At 52.0% G+C, this 15,206-nt stretch overlaps 1 protein-coding gene across 1 annotated transcript; it reads left to right on the forward strand.

The window, feature by feature from the left end:
* Window positions 1-721: 721 nt before the first annotated feature.
* On the forward strand, window positions 722-2,095 carry LOC100193403 (uncharacterized). Its single transcript, NM_001138527.1, has 2 exons — window positions 722-906; window positions 997-2,095. Exons 1-2 carry the CDS (start codon window positions 757-759, stop codon window positions 1,633-1,635), a joined length of 789 nt encoding a protein of 262 aa, NP_001131999.1. The 5' UTR covers window positions 722-756; the 3' UTR covers window positions 1,636-2,095.
* Window positions 2,096-15,206: the final 13,111 nt, after the last annotated feature.

Consider the following 15,206-nt stretch of genomic DNA (forward strand, 5'->3'; position numbering starts at 1 on the left):
GAGACACATTGGTCAAGCAGAACTGCAGAGGAGGTGTACCTGGGCAGACAAGTTAGAGTTAGCAACTGACCCACTTCACTTTGATTTTACGTTATTGAGTTGCTCTGCGATGTACAGGTTTGGATCTCCTTATGTTGACCCAAGTTCTATATCCTACAGGTTTGTTTTAAATTTGGTATACTTTCATAAATGCAATTCTCACTTTTCGAGAAGTAGGACAATTTAAAGTCTGACTAAAATTATTTTAAAAAGGTATTAATATTGAGGATACAGAATAAATATCATTATATTGATTATAAAATATATTTTGGTAGTAAACTTAGTTGAAGACATAAATGTTAATGTTCCTCTATAGTTTTAGTTAAATTGAATCTAGTTTGATTTGCACACATCCCGTAGTTTGGACGGAAGAGTAAGCTCTTGTTTTTCCCTGAATTGCTCTGAACAACCTGTTCCTGCTTTCCTGAATCCTGGTACCATGAGAAAAAACATCTCATGTTGTATATGGTTTCTGCTGCTGCACAAGATTCCCCATGACCCCATGTGATGTTGCAGTTTGAGTCAACATATGTGATTCGTCAGTGGATAATGCAAAGTTCTTTTTGAACGGGATCATATGACTAGTTTGACTTGGCTATGACTCTGACCGCTTTTGTTTTGTGGCTATAAATTCCATCCAACATCAGACCCTGCAATCCGCACTTGACAGCTGATAGGCAGGCGATACCGTACCGAGAGAGTTGAAGCTGAGAAAGAATGGCGGGGCTCTACGAGAAGCAGTCGGAGACGTACGCCAAGAAGCGTCCGCAGTACCCCAAGGAGTGGTTCTCCATGCTGGCCAGCCTCACCGCGGGGCACCAGCGCGCCTGGGACGCCGGGTGTGGCACCGGCCAGGCCGCCATCAGCGTAAGTTTTTTTTTTTATCGAATGGTCAGCAGCGGCTTCACCGTTCGATCTGGTTAATTCTGAAACGAACATGTGGCTTAAACAACTCAGATGGCGGAGCACTACGAGAGCGTGGTGGCGACGGACGTGAGCGAGGGGCAGCTCCGGCACGCCACCGCGCACCCGAAGGTGCGGTACCTCCACACCCCGGAGCACCTCTCGGAGGACGAGCTGGTGTCGCTGGTCGGCGGCGAGGGCTCCCTGGACCTGGTCGTGGTGGCCACCTCCATCCACTGGTTCGACGTCCCGCTCTTCTACGCCGTCGTGAGCCGCGCCCTGCGGAAGCCCGGCGGCATGCTCGCCGTGTGGGGCTACAACTACGAGATCCACCCGTTCGAGGACGCGCTGCACGGCCAGCTCTACCCGGCCCTGCGGCCGTACCTGGACCCGCGGGCGGGACTGGCCATGGAGCGGTACAGGTCCCTGCCGTTCCCGTTCGAGCCCGTCGGGGTGGGCGCCGAGGGCGCGCCCGCCGACGTGGACATCGAGGTGGAGATGACGCTGGAGGACCTGGTCGGGTTCCTGAACACCGGCTCTGTCGTGACCACGGCGAGGGCCAAGGGCGTGGACCTGGAGGCGGTCACGAGGGCCGCGCTGAAGCGTGTGGAGGAGCAGTGGGGCGGCGCGCCCACCGTGCCGAGGAAGCTCGTGTTCAAGGCGTTCATGCTCGCCGGGAGGCCCAAGTGCTGAAGTGATAATGCCGAATAAGTGTTTGCTTGTCAGTCAGCGTGAGATTGAGATGAGATCACAGACTACAATACATCATATAGCCAGCCACTGGATTATGTCTGGCGATCTAATGACATCTGAAGCCACTACATCCAACCCAGGTAGAGGTAGCAAACTGCGTATTCCTTTCATGCTGTATGCAGAATGAAGAAGAAATACCTATTTCCATTGCCTAGTGAATTCCCATTAGTATTTCTTCTTTCACTGGATTATGTTGTATGCAGAATGAAGAAGAAATACCTATTTTCATTGCCTAGTGAATTCCCATTAGTATTTCTTCTTTCACTGGATTATGTTGTATGCAGAATGAAGAAGAAATACCTATTTTCATTGCCTAGTGAATTCCCATTAGTATTTCTTCTTTCACTGGATTATGTTGTATGCAGAATGAAGAAGAAATACCTATTTTCATTGCCTAGTGAATTCCCATTAGTATTTCTTCTTTCACTGGATTATGTTGTATGAGAAAAATAATTGTTGCTCGCTCATATTTCACGTCTAAGACATAAGATAGGCTTGACGTGAGAGAAGTGTTGGAATATAATATAAGAGTGTTTGGTTTGAGGAATGAAATGATTCATCTTCTTCTCACTCCTCACTTTTTTATTTGGTTTGTGAAATAGAATGGTTTGATTCATCACCACCTCATTCATCATAAGCTAATAATTAGTATATAAATGAGGAGTGAGTTGATTCCACCAAAATTGATGAAATAACTTATGATGCATCACCTTATTAAGCATAGAGTGACTCCATAAACCAAACACACTATAAGTAAATTGTCCACCTCTTCCCATCAACTTAAAATTTTGGGCTGAATCAGTTGGTATATGCAACTTAATACATAGATTGGATTGAGAAAATTCCATTCTTATGACCATCTCATACAAATTTGTCGCTAGACAGATTTAAAGTAACATTAGATAGCAAGTTTAACATGTTGTGCCATTTCATTAATTTAATCCCCTAATTTAATCCACATGTTCTCAATATGTTAAGACTGCAGGCCTCTTCTGCTAGTACTGCTCGAATCTCTGCCTCGCATACTCCTTGTAGTCGAAGTCAATGTCGTTAACATGGTCCTGCACAGGATGGAAGTCAGAAAACAGCATGAACTTCTCAAACAACATGACTTCAGTTTTATATGGAAAGAATGGAACCGTGACCTAATCTTCACCGAAATTATTCCCCACAGGAGGGTATGTTCATTTTGCTCTTAATCCATTTGAATTGGATGAGATTAAGTAATTTAAATCACAAATAAATTAAAATCTTTTATCATTTTTTCTAATCTCATCCAATCCACGTAGGATAGAAATAACCGAACAAGACCTGGATGGCTGGCCAACATATACTTCTCCATGCTTTGGATCAGGTTCTCCACGACTTCGGGTTCAGGTTCCTCACCTGGAAGGTAGTAAAACATGCAACAATAATTCAGGAGATATGGTTGACAAAATACAGTCCACTAGGCAAATAACACCTCTAGTGAAAAGTAAGGGATGGTTTTCCTTTGGATGGGCAAACGTTCCTGTCAATTTTGAGCCAGTTCCTAGAATTTACGTGAGCAGGTTCAGACATTGGTCCCATATTCATAACTTTATAGGCGGCGCTCAACACATCAACTATTTATCTATACAGAACTGGCCTCAGTCTGTCCCAAATGAGCTACCATCAGTCCATCCTGGCTAAATTGTCGTACGTTCTGAGACCCCGCTGAAGAAGATGAATGGCGGGTCTGGCGATTTTTTAAGGGACGTTTGGATGTTTTTATTTTAGAGAAATTAGAATTCACTTAATAAACTAACCTATTTAGCTTGGATTTTGACATTCCACTATTTTTCCAAAGTTCTAATATAAGCTTATCTCAAATTCATGGTGTGGATGATAGAAAATGATTTTATGTATTAATAGAATTTGTTTCTACTCTATAAGTGTCGGCGTTTCGAGACCGGGGGTCCCTGGGCCGACGAGTGAGTGTCGCCGCGTGCCCCAGCCCAAATGGGTCGAGCACGAGGGCGAGCGCGAAGGGGGGAGAGCGAGGCGGCCGGAGACCGGCGTGAGAGAGGTGGGAATCCCGCGGCCTTCGTGTTCGTCCCGCGCCCAGGTCGGGTGCGCTTGCAGTAGGGGGTTACAAGCGTCCACGCGGGAGAGGGAAGCGAGCGGCTCCAGGCGAGCGCCTGTCTCGTCCTCGTCCCCGCGCGGCCAACCTTCTCTAAGAGGGCTCTGGTCCTTCCTTTTATAGGCGTAAGGAGAGGATCCAGGTGTACAATGGGGGTGTAGCAGAGTGCTACGTGTCTAGCGGAGGAGAGCTAGCGCCCTAAGTACATGCCGTTGTGGCAGCCGGAGAGATTTTGGCACACAGCTGGTGTGATGTCGTGGCCGTCAGAGGGGCGATGGAGCCTGGCGGAGGGACAGCTGTCGGAGCGGTTGGGTCCTTGCTGACGTCCTCTTGCTTCCGTAAGGGGGCTGAGAGCCGCCGTCGTCACAGAGTATGCGGGGCGCCATCATTGCCTATCTGGCGGAGCTAGCCAGATGGGACGTCGGTCTCGTTCCCTGTGGCCCGAGTCAGCTCGGGGTATGGTGATGATGGCGCCTTCTGTTGACGTGGCTGGCCTGCGCCCTAGGTTGGGCGATGTGGAGGCTCCTCCGAAGCCGAGGTCGAGTCTGTCTTCCGTGGCCGAGTCCGAGTCCCTGGGTCGGGCGAGGCGGAGGCCGTCAGCTGAGGCCAGGGCGGAGTCCGAGCCCTGGGGTCGGGCGAAGCGGAGTTCGTCGTCTTCTGGGGCTGAGCCCGAGTCCGAGCCCTGGGTCGGGCGGAGCGGAGTTCGTCGTCTTCTGGGGCTGAGCCCGAGTCCGAGCCCTGGGTCGGGCGGAGCGGAGTTCGCAGTCTTCCGGGACTTAGCCCGAGTCCGAGCCCTGTGTCGGGCGAAGCGAAGCTTCCTATGGTGCCTTCGGCGGGGCCTGACTGTATGTCAGTCTCACTCTGTCAAGTGGCACTGCAGTCGGAGTGGCGCAGGCGGCGCTGTCCTTCTGTCAGGCCGGTCAGTGGAGCGGCGAAGTGACGGCGGTCACTTCGGCTCTGCCGGGGGGCGCGCGTCAGGATAAAGGTGTCAGGCCACCTTTGCATTAAATGCTCCTGCGGTTTTGTCGGTCGGTGCGGCGATTTAGTCGGGGTTGCTTCTTAGCGAAGGCAGGGCCTCGGGCGAGCCGGAAATATGTTCGCCGTTGGAGGGGGGCCTCGGGCGAGACGGAAATCCCCCGGGGTCGGCTGCCCTTGTCCGAGGCTAGGCTCGGGCGAGGCGTGATCGAGTCGCTCGAATGGACTAATCCCTGACTTAATCGCACCCATCAGGCCTTAGCAGCTTTATGCTGATGGGGGTTACCAGCTGAGAATTAGGAGTCTTGAGGGTACCCCTAATTATGGTCCCCGACAGTAGCCCCCGAGCCTCGAAGGGAGTGTTAGCACTCGCTTGGAGGCTTTCGTCGCACTTTTTTGCAAGGGGACCAGCCTTTCTCGGTTGCATTTAGTTCCGGTGGGTGCGCGCGATCGCACCCGCCAGGTGTAGCCCCCGAGGCCTCGGAGGAGTGGTTTCACTCCTTCGAGGTCTTAATGCCTCGCGCAATGCTTCGGCTGGTCTGGTTGTTCCCTCATGCGAGCTGGCCGTAGCCCGGGTGTACGGTCGGGGCCCAAGTTCTCGGGCTGGTATGTTGACGCTGTCAACGGTTCGGCCGGAGCCGGGTTTGCGAGAGCAGCCCCCGAGCCTCCGCACAGGGCGAGAGGGCGATCAGGGACAGACTCGGCTTTTTTACATACGCCCCTGCGTCGCCTTTCCGCAAGGAGGAGGGGGGAAAGCGCCATGTTGCCCTCGATGGACGCCGAACATGGTGTCTCCGGTGAGCTGCAAGCGGGTAATCCGAGTGGACGTCCGTGCCCCGTTCGTTAGGGGTCGGCTAGGGGCCCAGAGGCACGCCCAAAAGTACCTGCGGGTGATCTGCCGGACCCGGTCCCCTGGCGACGGGGTCCGAGGGCTCGATGCCTCCCTCTGATGGGATTTCGTTACAAGATCGCTCCCGCTGGTCTCGGAAATGTCCTAGGGTACCTCGGGAGCGCAGCCCGAGCCTTGGTTATGTATCGAACGTACCCATGGTCATCCCTCGCTCGGTGTTTGAGGCGGCTGTGAACCCTTCGGGGGCCAGCCTTCGAACCCCTGATCAGTAATGGGCGCGGAGCCCGAGTAGCCTGAGGCGGCCGTGGAACCCTTCCGAGGGGCCGGCCTTCGAACCTCTGACCAGTAGTGGGTGTAGGGCCCATGCGATCTGAGGCGGCTGTTGAACCCTTCCGGGGGGCCAGCCTTCGAACCTCTGATCAGTAGGGAGGCTCGGAGCCTGGTTCCTTCACGGGGAAGGATCCTTTTCGGGGTATCCCCCTTTCCCGGTCCCTGTTGCAAGAGAGAGAAAGAGGAAAAAAGGAAAAGGATACGAAATCGAACGACGCAGCGTACCTTTTTTGGCGTGGTTATTATGGCGAAGGCGAAGCGTCGCCCGCTTCTCCTGCCAGAGGCGCCGCCTGTCCCGCCGCGGAGTTAATGCGACGGGGTGAGTGGTTGGTGGGGCGGCCGTTGCGCGTGCGCGAGCCGTTCGAGGAACGGAACACGGGCGCCGATGACGAGGTCGACGACGAGCGGGTATTTCCCCGGGCTCAGCACGTGGTCGGGTGGTCGGCTTGGTCGAAGGTGATGGGCTTGTCGGACCAGTCTAGGTAGACTGGCGTCGCCACCTTCACCGAGCAGACCTCCCTGCGCTCTTGCTTGCGGTGCCGAGCCGAGGCATTCGCCGCTTGCCCACCGTAGATCATGAAGCAGTCGCGGACCTCGGGGAACTCTCCTGCTTGGTGATCTTCCTTCTTGTCGTCGTCGCGGGCCCTGCCACCTTCCGTGGGTGGCCTGGCCCTGTGGAAGTGGCGCCGAAGCATGACGCACTCCTCAAGGGTGTGCTTGACGGGCCCCTGATGATAGGGGCACGACTCCTTGAGCATCTTGTCGAAGAGGTTGGCACCTCCGGGGGGTTTCCGAGGGTTCTTGTACTCGGCGGCGGTGACAAGGTCCGCGTCGGCGGCGTCGCGTTTCACTTGCAACTTCTTCTTGCCTTTCTTCTTGGCGCCACGCTGAGTAGACGCCTCGGGAGCATCTTCCGATGGGCGGCCCTGGGGCTGCTTGTCCTTTCGGAAGATAGCCTCGACCGCCTCCTGACCAGAGGCGAACTTGGTGGCGATGTCCATCAGCTCGCTCGCCCTGGTGGGGGTCTTGCGACCCAACTTGCTCACCAGGTCACGGCAGGTGGTGCCGACGAGGAACGCTCCGATGACATCCGAGTCGGTGATGTTGGGCAGCTCGGTGCGCTGCTTCGAAAATCGCCAGATGTAGTCCCGGAGAGACTCTCCCGGCTGCTGCCGGTAGCTCCGGAGGTCCCAGGAATTCCCGGGGCGCACGTACGTGCCCTGGAAATTGCCGGCGAAAGCTTGGACTAGGTCGTCCCAGTTGGAGATCTGCCCCGGAGGCAGGTGCTCCAACCAGACGTGAGCGGTGTCGGAGAGGAACAGGGGAAGGTTGCGGATGATGAGGTTTCGTCGTCTGTTCCACCCAGTTGGCAGGCCAGGCGGTAGTCCGCGAGCCACAGTTCCGGTCTCGTCTCCCCCGAGTACTTTGTGATAGTAGTCGGGGGTCGGAACCGGGTCGGGAACGGTGCCCGTCGGATGGCCCAACTGAAGGCCTGCAGACCAGGTGGCTCGGGCGAGGGACTCCGATCCTCCCCGCTGTCGTAGCGTCCCCCACGTCTGGGGCGGTAGCCTCGGCGTACCCTCTCGTCGAGGTGGACCCGACGGTCGCGATGATGGTGCTCGTTGCCGAGGCGGCCCGGGGCCGCTGGCGCGGTGTTGCGCGTGCGCCCGGTGTAGACCGAGGCTTCCCGCATGAATCGGGAAGTCGCGGCATGAGGTTCCGAGGGGTACCCCTGCCTTCGGGAGGCAGAGCTCTCGGCCCGTCGGACCGCGGCGCCTTCCAGGAGATTCTTGAGCTCCCCCTAGATTCGCCGACCCTCGGTGGTTGATGGCTCCGGCATCGTGCGGAGAAGCATCGCTGCTGCGGCCAGGTTCTGGCCGACCCCACTAGATGCGGGTGGCGTCCTGACCCTGACGTCGTCGGCAATGCGGTGCTGGAAGCCCTGGGGCAGATGACGTATTTCTCCGGCCGGGGGTTGGCCCGCCCATGCCTACCTGACGTCCCGGCGGATCGGCTCAAGCGCTCCTGCTCCCTCGTCGAGCCTGGCCTGCACCCCGCGGATTTGCTCGAGCTGTGGGTCATGGCCCCCCGCCTGAACGGGGACCACAGCTAGCTCCCGCGGGATGTCAACGCGGGGCACCGGCCTAGGGGGATCACCATCCTCCGGCATGCCGAGATGATTGCCTTCGGAGGGACCCCCTAGATCGACGTGGAAACATTCGCGGCTTGGGCCGCAGTCCTCGTCGTCGAGGCTGCGGCTACCGTCGGAACAGTCGGAGAGGCAGTAGTCACATGCGGTCATGAAGTCCCGCATGGCACTGGGGTTGCCAAATCCAGAGAAATCCCAACAGATGCTGGGCTCGTCGCCTTCCTCAGACCCAGAGGGCCCGTAGGTCGAGACGTCCGTCAACCGGTCCCAAGGCGACCGCATGCGAAACCCCAGAGGGTTTGGTCTCGCCTCTACGAGAGCGCCCGCCAAAGCGAGGTCGCTAGGCGGGTTGAGGCTGAATCCAAATGACGTGGGATGGGAATCGGTTGGTACCTCTTGGTCGACGAGCGGCGATAAAGTCACGTCGTGGACTGACTGCACCTTCGTCTCAGGTACGAGGGCGACGTCCAGCAAGCTTTGCGCAAGCGCGCTGGCATCGTCCGCTTGCTCGGGATTGGCGTGTCGCGGGGAGACGGCGCTCGTCTTCGTCTCAAGCGCGGAGTCGATACCCGGTGCGCCCCCCGTTGGGGTGCCGGCGCTGTCGACTCGCTCGACAGCCGACGAGGCGCTGCCTCCTGCTTGGCCTTGGTTGCCCTGCCTTCCCCTCCGCCGATGGGGAAGAAGGCGGGACGAGCTCGAAGGTTGTTCTTCCGCCACGCGGGGAAGACGTCGTCGATTCCGCCGCCGGCGGGCGGGCTGTCGGTCGCCATTGTCGTTGTCACGCGGCGGTGGAAGGAGTATCATGTCGTAGCCGCCGCCGAGGGACATGAACTCAAGACTCCCGAAACGGAGCACCGTCCCGGGTTGGAGAGGTTGCTGGAGACTGCCCATCTGGAGCTTGACGGGAAGCTGTTCGTCAACACGCAACAGGCCCCTACCTGGCGCGCCAACTGTCGGCGTTTCGAGACCGGGGGGTCCCTGGGCCGACGAGTGAGTGTCGCCGCGTGCCCCAGCCCAGATGGGTCGAGCGCGAGGGCGAGCGCGAAGGGGGGAGAGCGAGGCGGCCGGAGACCGGCGTGAGAGAGGTGGGAATCCCGCGGCCTTCGTGTTCGTCCCGCGCCCAGGTCGGGTGCGCTTGCAGTAGGGGGTTACAAGCGTCCACGCGGGAGAGGGAAGCGAGCGGCTCCAGACGAGCGCCTGTCTCGTCCTCGTCCCCGCGCGGCCAACCTTCTCTAAGAGGGCCCTGGTCCTTCCTTTTATAGGCGTAAGGAGAGGATCCAGGTGTACAATGGGGGGTGTAGCAGAGTGCTACGTGTCTAGCGGAGGAGAGCTAGCGCCCTAAGTACATGCCGTTGTGGCAGCCGGAGAGATTTTGGCACCCAGCTGGTGTGATGTCGTGACCGTCGGAGGGGCGATGGAGCCTGGCGGAGGGACAGCTGTCGGAGCGGTTGAGTCCTTGCTGACGTCCTCTTGCTTCTGTAAGGGGGCTGAGAGCCGCCGTCGTCACAGAGTATGCGGGGCGCCATCATTGCCTATCAGGCGGAGCTAGCCAGATGGGACGCCGGTCTCGTTCCCTGCGGCCCGAGTCAGCTCGGGGTAGGGTGATGATGGCGCCTTCTGTTGACGTGGCTGGCCTGCGCCCTAGGTTGGGCGATGTGGAGGCTACTCCGAAGCCGAGGTCGAGTCTGTCTTCCGTGGCCGAGGCCGAGTCCGAGTCCCTGGGTCGGGCGAGGCGGAGGCCGTCGGCTGAGGCCAGGGCGGAGTCCGAGCCCTGGGGTCGGGCGAAGCGGAGTTCGTCGTCTTCTGGGGCTGAGCCCGAGTCCGAGCCCTGGGTCGGGCGGAGCGGAGTTCGTCGTCTTCTGGGGCTGAGCCCGAGTCCGAGCCCTGGGTCGGGCGGAGCGGAGTTCGCCGTCTTCCGGGACTTAGCCCAAGTCCGAGCCCTGGGTCGGACGAAGCGGAGCTTCCTATGGTGCCTTCGGCGGGGCCTGACTGCATGTCAGTCTCACTCTGTCAAGTGGCACTGCAGTCGGAGTGGCGCAGGCGGCACTGTCCTTCTGTCAGGCCGGTCAGTGGAGCGGCGAAGTGACGGCGGTCACTTCGGCTCTGCCGGGGGGCGCGCGTCAGGATAAAGGTGTCAGGCCACCTTTGCATTAAATGCTCCTGCGGTTTGGTCGGTCGGTGCGGCGATTTAGTCAGGGTTGCTTCTTAGCGAAGGCAGGGCCTCGGGCGAGTCGGAAATATGTTCGCCGTTGGAGGGGGGCCTCGGGCGAGACGGAAATCCCCCGGGGTCGGCTGCCCTTGTCCGAGGCTAGGCTCGGACGAGGCGTGATCGAGTCGCTCGAATGGACTGATCCCTGACTTAATCGCACCCATCAGGCCTTAGCAGCTTTATGCTGATGGGGGTTACCAGCTGAGAATTAGGAGTCTTGAGGGTACCCCTAATTATGGTCCCCGACAATAAGTTACAAGACGATCTTCGACTCACACTCACTACTCTATAGTAAAAATGTAGCACATAAATATCTTCGACATCTTGCTAATAATAATATACTGATATATTTTACATAAAACCGAATTAGTTTAATTGATGTATAGTTTTTTCTCAATTTTGCCCTTCCAGTGCTATAGAACAAAAGGACAAACTGAGAAAAAACACGATTAAAGTTAAAAATGAGTACACCAGCAAAAACGAGGGCACCAGCTTAAAAAACCTTTATTTTAACTGGTGGCTAGTTAATGCAAGGAATCAGATCCAAATCTCATTAGCTTGTGACGTACTACCTGTGTTCACAAATATACAATATTGATTTCTTTAAAAGCTTTAATTAGTCGTAAAAATCGGAGTTATCCTTTATTATGTTATGATTTGTTTTATCGTTTGAGGATGTTGAAACTTCACTTAACATTTATATTTTCGAATAAATATATTTTAAATAAGACGAGTGATTAAGGTTTTAGAAAAAAAAAAGTCAAAGACATCATATATTTTTGAACGAAGGGGTAGTATTTGAATCAAATCTTTGTATCATTGCAGAGGGATGCATTCCAAAAAAACCAAACAACGGAGCAAACAGACTACGGGTGTTTAGTTCTCCTAACTAAAGTTTAGATTGTATCACATCGGATCGGATGTTAGAATGCTAATTACAAATATTAAATATAGTCTAATTATAAACTAGTTCAATAGATGAAGACTAAACGACAAGACATATTTATTAAGTCTAATTAATCTATGATTAGCAAATGTTTACTATAGTATCACATGAGCGAATTATAGTTTAATTAGGTCTAATAGACTCGTTTTAACATTTGTTATTATCTACTTAATTAGTTTTGTAATTAAACTATATTTAATATTTATAACTAATATTCAAGCCTCATATGGTGGGACTAAAATTATATGTGTAAGGCTATGTTTATGTTTGAATCCGCTTTTTAGAACTGCTTATCCGAAAAGATTGATTTGCTAAAAAGCCAACATCTAGAGAATCTGTTGTGTGGAAAAGTTAAATGTTTGACAATCCTGATTATTTTAGATGTATTCTCTATCATGACATGTGAAAGTGACATACCTGTCCCTAAATCATGTTATATCTCCTTAGAAAGTTGAATGCAAGCAGAATATAGTGAAATGATATATTTTCAATATTGTAAGAAAAATTAGCACAACTCATGGCACTGGGCACTAGGGTGTACACCGAAATTAGCATAACTGCAACCAGGTGAGGTATACTCATTGAGTTTATCCAAGTCTATGGTAGCTTTGCAATAATACAACCTACCACAAACTTCTCAAGCAACACACAACTAAAAATTTTGAGTTTTTTTACCGGTACATGTATCTCGTGAGGTTGTTCTACTATAGAGCAACCATTTGTCATTATGTAGTCATGAAATTGTTCCATGATATATAACTCCCTATTGGTGTCAGATACCCCATATTTGGCATCCAGTGCGTCCCAGATTTGTTTTACAATGGTCATCATTATGCAAGAGTCTACTATGTCATGTCACACCACACCAATTATTGCCCTCTTGACATAGAATCTGCATCCTGAAGCACACACACTCCTCTTTAGCAATGTGTGGTCTAGGTGATATAGGTTTGAGAACTAAATAGCATTGCATGGCTGTTAGCCATAGTAAACATCTTGGACCCCACCTTTTATAGGTTGTGCCCTAAAAAACATTTGTTTTGAGCACACTAGCAAAGCTAGTGGCAGAAAAAGTCCTATATCACATTTCCTGATTCTCACAAAGTTAGACCTTTTCAGTTGTATTTTAATCCATAAAAATATTAAGTACTAGTGACAATAAAAAGGTGTGCATGTGGATCCATTGTGTCTACAACCAATATAATAGTGATAAATATGATTACCAACCATTGGGCATAGCTATCATACTATAGAGTAGACATTATGCTAGCTGATGTATTTGTCTCTCTTGATGTAGTGTAGACCGAGTAGCATTGTCGATCGAGCAGTCGTGTAGAAGACACTGCCCCCAAAACGTGATTGCCCTTCTTCGCTCAAGCAAGTGATCACTTGAACAATAACCGTTTTGGAGGCTCTGCTCTTGCCACCTCTATGCTCGTAGAGTCGTGGCAATGAACATCTAGCACAGCTAACAACAAAACAGAGAAAGAAGGGAGAGGTCTCCTAAGCAGGACTACCTAAGGCTCTAGGTGTTGATTGTGGAATAAGGGGCTCCTAGACAGGACCCTCTGCTCATTTTATAGGTGCAATCGCAGCAAGATACGATGAATTTAGATACACTTGGAGACAGCGCCAGTGCATAATGACCATCAATAGTCGGTTACAGGTAACAGTTAGATCTGAATATCATCAAATGATAGTTACTGGTAATGATCACATTGAGAGCCATGAACCAGGAGGTCTTAACTGATTGTAATGCTCGTGTGGCACACTGGTCACCTTCTCCCAACTTCACGAGAGATATATTCTGAGTCCACCTTTTTAGTTGGTCAAAGTCTTCCTCAAATAGCAATATAGGATTAACCTTTAACTTCGTAACATATAGTGCGGGTCATGAAATATTAATTGCCTTAACCCATCTATTCCAACAAAAATATGGCTTATTGGCGCCATTCTTCTTGCTAATAGATTCATTCATAGTTGAAAAGATGGCTTATTAGCACAACCGCCTGTACACACTCATCTTTGCTAGCATACTAGCCATTACCATTTACCACGAAAGACCTACTTCATCGGTTGTACAAAAAAAATGCATCGTACCTCTTATCGAGTGTTAGGCTATCCGCACTCATTCTACTCTAAATTTATACTCTAAAAGAAATATTCTATCCTCATCATCAAGATTCTCTACCCTATATCATAATCTACTGCAGTCATATTTACTCCATACACCAACTCTATACCAATCACCACATATATTATATATCTTTTTTTTGTCCCCTACTGCCACACCGGCTGATGGCGCTCGGCACCGTACCTGCTGCATGGACGTGTGGACTGATAGAGTAAAAAAGCATCGACGCTGTAAATAGCGTTTTGTTTGCCCCCATAAGTTTACAGCTACCTATAGAGTACTCCACTGCAGTAAAATTTTACTCTATACCTAGCCTTATATTGGTGGTGTCTTCTTTACAGTATATCACTGCGGGTAGCCTTAGTTCTTTTAAATCAAATTAGGTTTATACAAAAAAACAATATTATGGCTAGTTTAGGAACCCCATTTTTCCAATGAAATTTTATTTTCCCAAGTAAAAAATGAACTAATTTTTCTTGGGACGATAAAAATACCATAGGAAAATATGGTTTCCAAACTAACCCTTAACATATGTATCTCAAAACAAGTTTGCTATTAACCTCTAGTACTGCTAGAGGTAATTAACCTCTAGCTCATGTGGCGACAACAATTTCACGGTGGTCGACCTGGGGCCCTTATTGTTGTTGCATTATCGCAATTAGACTCTTTGTCGAGTAATTTACCAAGTGTTTTTTTTTCAGCAATGAAAGAAAATTTGACGTGATAGCGTTTTCCTTCTCGACGGCAGCAGCCAGCAAACCCGCTGGCGCTGGCAAAATCTCCTGAACCACCATCCACTTCGGAAGGAAAAAAAAAAGGCCGCGCTCGCTCGAGATCTTTTCCATTTTCCACGTCGTGTGTTGGTGCCGAGTCCTGATGATCTACCTTGCCAGATGTGGTCACTAGTGGTTCAAACAAATCATTCCAGGCGTACGTCGACAAATACTTAATTCTTCACTTTCTTTCCTCGCCTGCTGATTGCTGAAGATGTTGGAGTACTGTGAGCGGATGAGGCGCGGGTACTGATCCCTGGTGTAGCGGCAGCGACACCTGCGAGATCTTTTGCACGCCATGACAAGCTGCTGCCCAGCCCATCCATGATCCATTCACAGTACTGTACGCGAGATCTGAACAGATGCATCATGCATGAACCGAGAGCGACCGAAAACCACCAGTGCAGTGTTATTATTACGTTCAGCAGTCACACCGACAGCTAGGGCTGGAAACGAGCCTAGCCGAGCTCGGCTCGGCTCGGCTCGGTGCAGCTTGTTGGCTGATCTAGCTCGGCTCGGCTCGGCTCGACCATTTCACGAGCTGAGGAACCAGGCTCGGCTCGGCTCGAAGGCGGCTCGCGAGCCGGCTCGACTCGGCTCGCGAGCCACACCCTGATATTATTTAATTGTATTATATAGTGAATTATTAGTATATAAATGTGAAATATAAAATATAATTCATTATTATGAGGAATCCAAATTATTAATTGTCATATATCTATCATGAAAGCTAAGAAATAAATTGATAACCTATAAAACTAGCCAATATCCACCAGTATTATACATATTAAGTAATTTGACAGAGCTCGCGAGCCGGCTCGCGAGCCAGCTCGGCTCGGCTCGCTACGGGAACGAGTCCAAAAGGCAGGCTCGGCTCGGCTCGCTCGAGGCTCGCGAGCCGCTCCGAGCTCGAGCCGGCTCGCGAGCCTCGAGCTTATTTTCCAGCCCTACCGACAGCGACGAAAAAAGAAGCTAGCTTCGGCAGCGCTACACTACACAGCCTACAGTGGCCAGTGGGTTTAGTGGCACGCGCGTTATTCCAAG

Source organism: Zea mays, chromosome 8 (genome assembly GCF_902167145.1).
Source record: "Zea mays cultivar B73 chromosome 8, Zm-B73-REFERENCE-NAM-5.0, whole genome shotgun sequence".
In the NCBI taxonomy this organism is placed as follows: Eukaryota; Viridiplantae; Streptophyta; class Magnoliopsida; order Poales; family Poaceae; genus Zea; species Zea mays.

What these genes read in the sequence shown, in the direction of transcription:
- LOC100193403 (NM_001138527.1), top strand. Translation starts at nt 757, where the DNA reads ATGGCGGGGCTCTACGAGAAGCAGTCGGAGACGTACGCCAAGAAGCGT. An exon ending in CCGGCCAGGCCGCCATCAGC is followed by an intron (nt 907 to 996) that starts GTAAGTTTTTTT and finishes TAAACAACTCAG; the next exon opens with ATGGCGGAGCACTACGAGAG.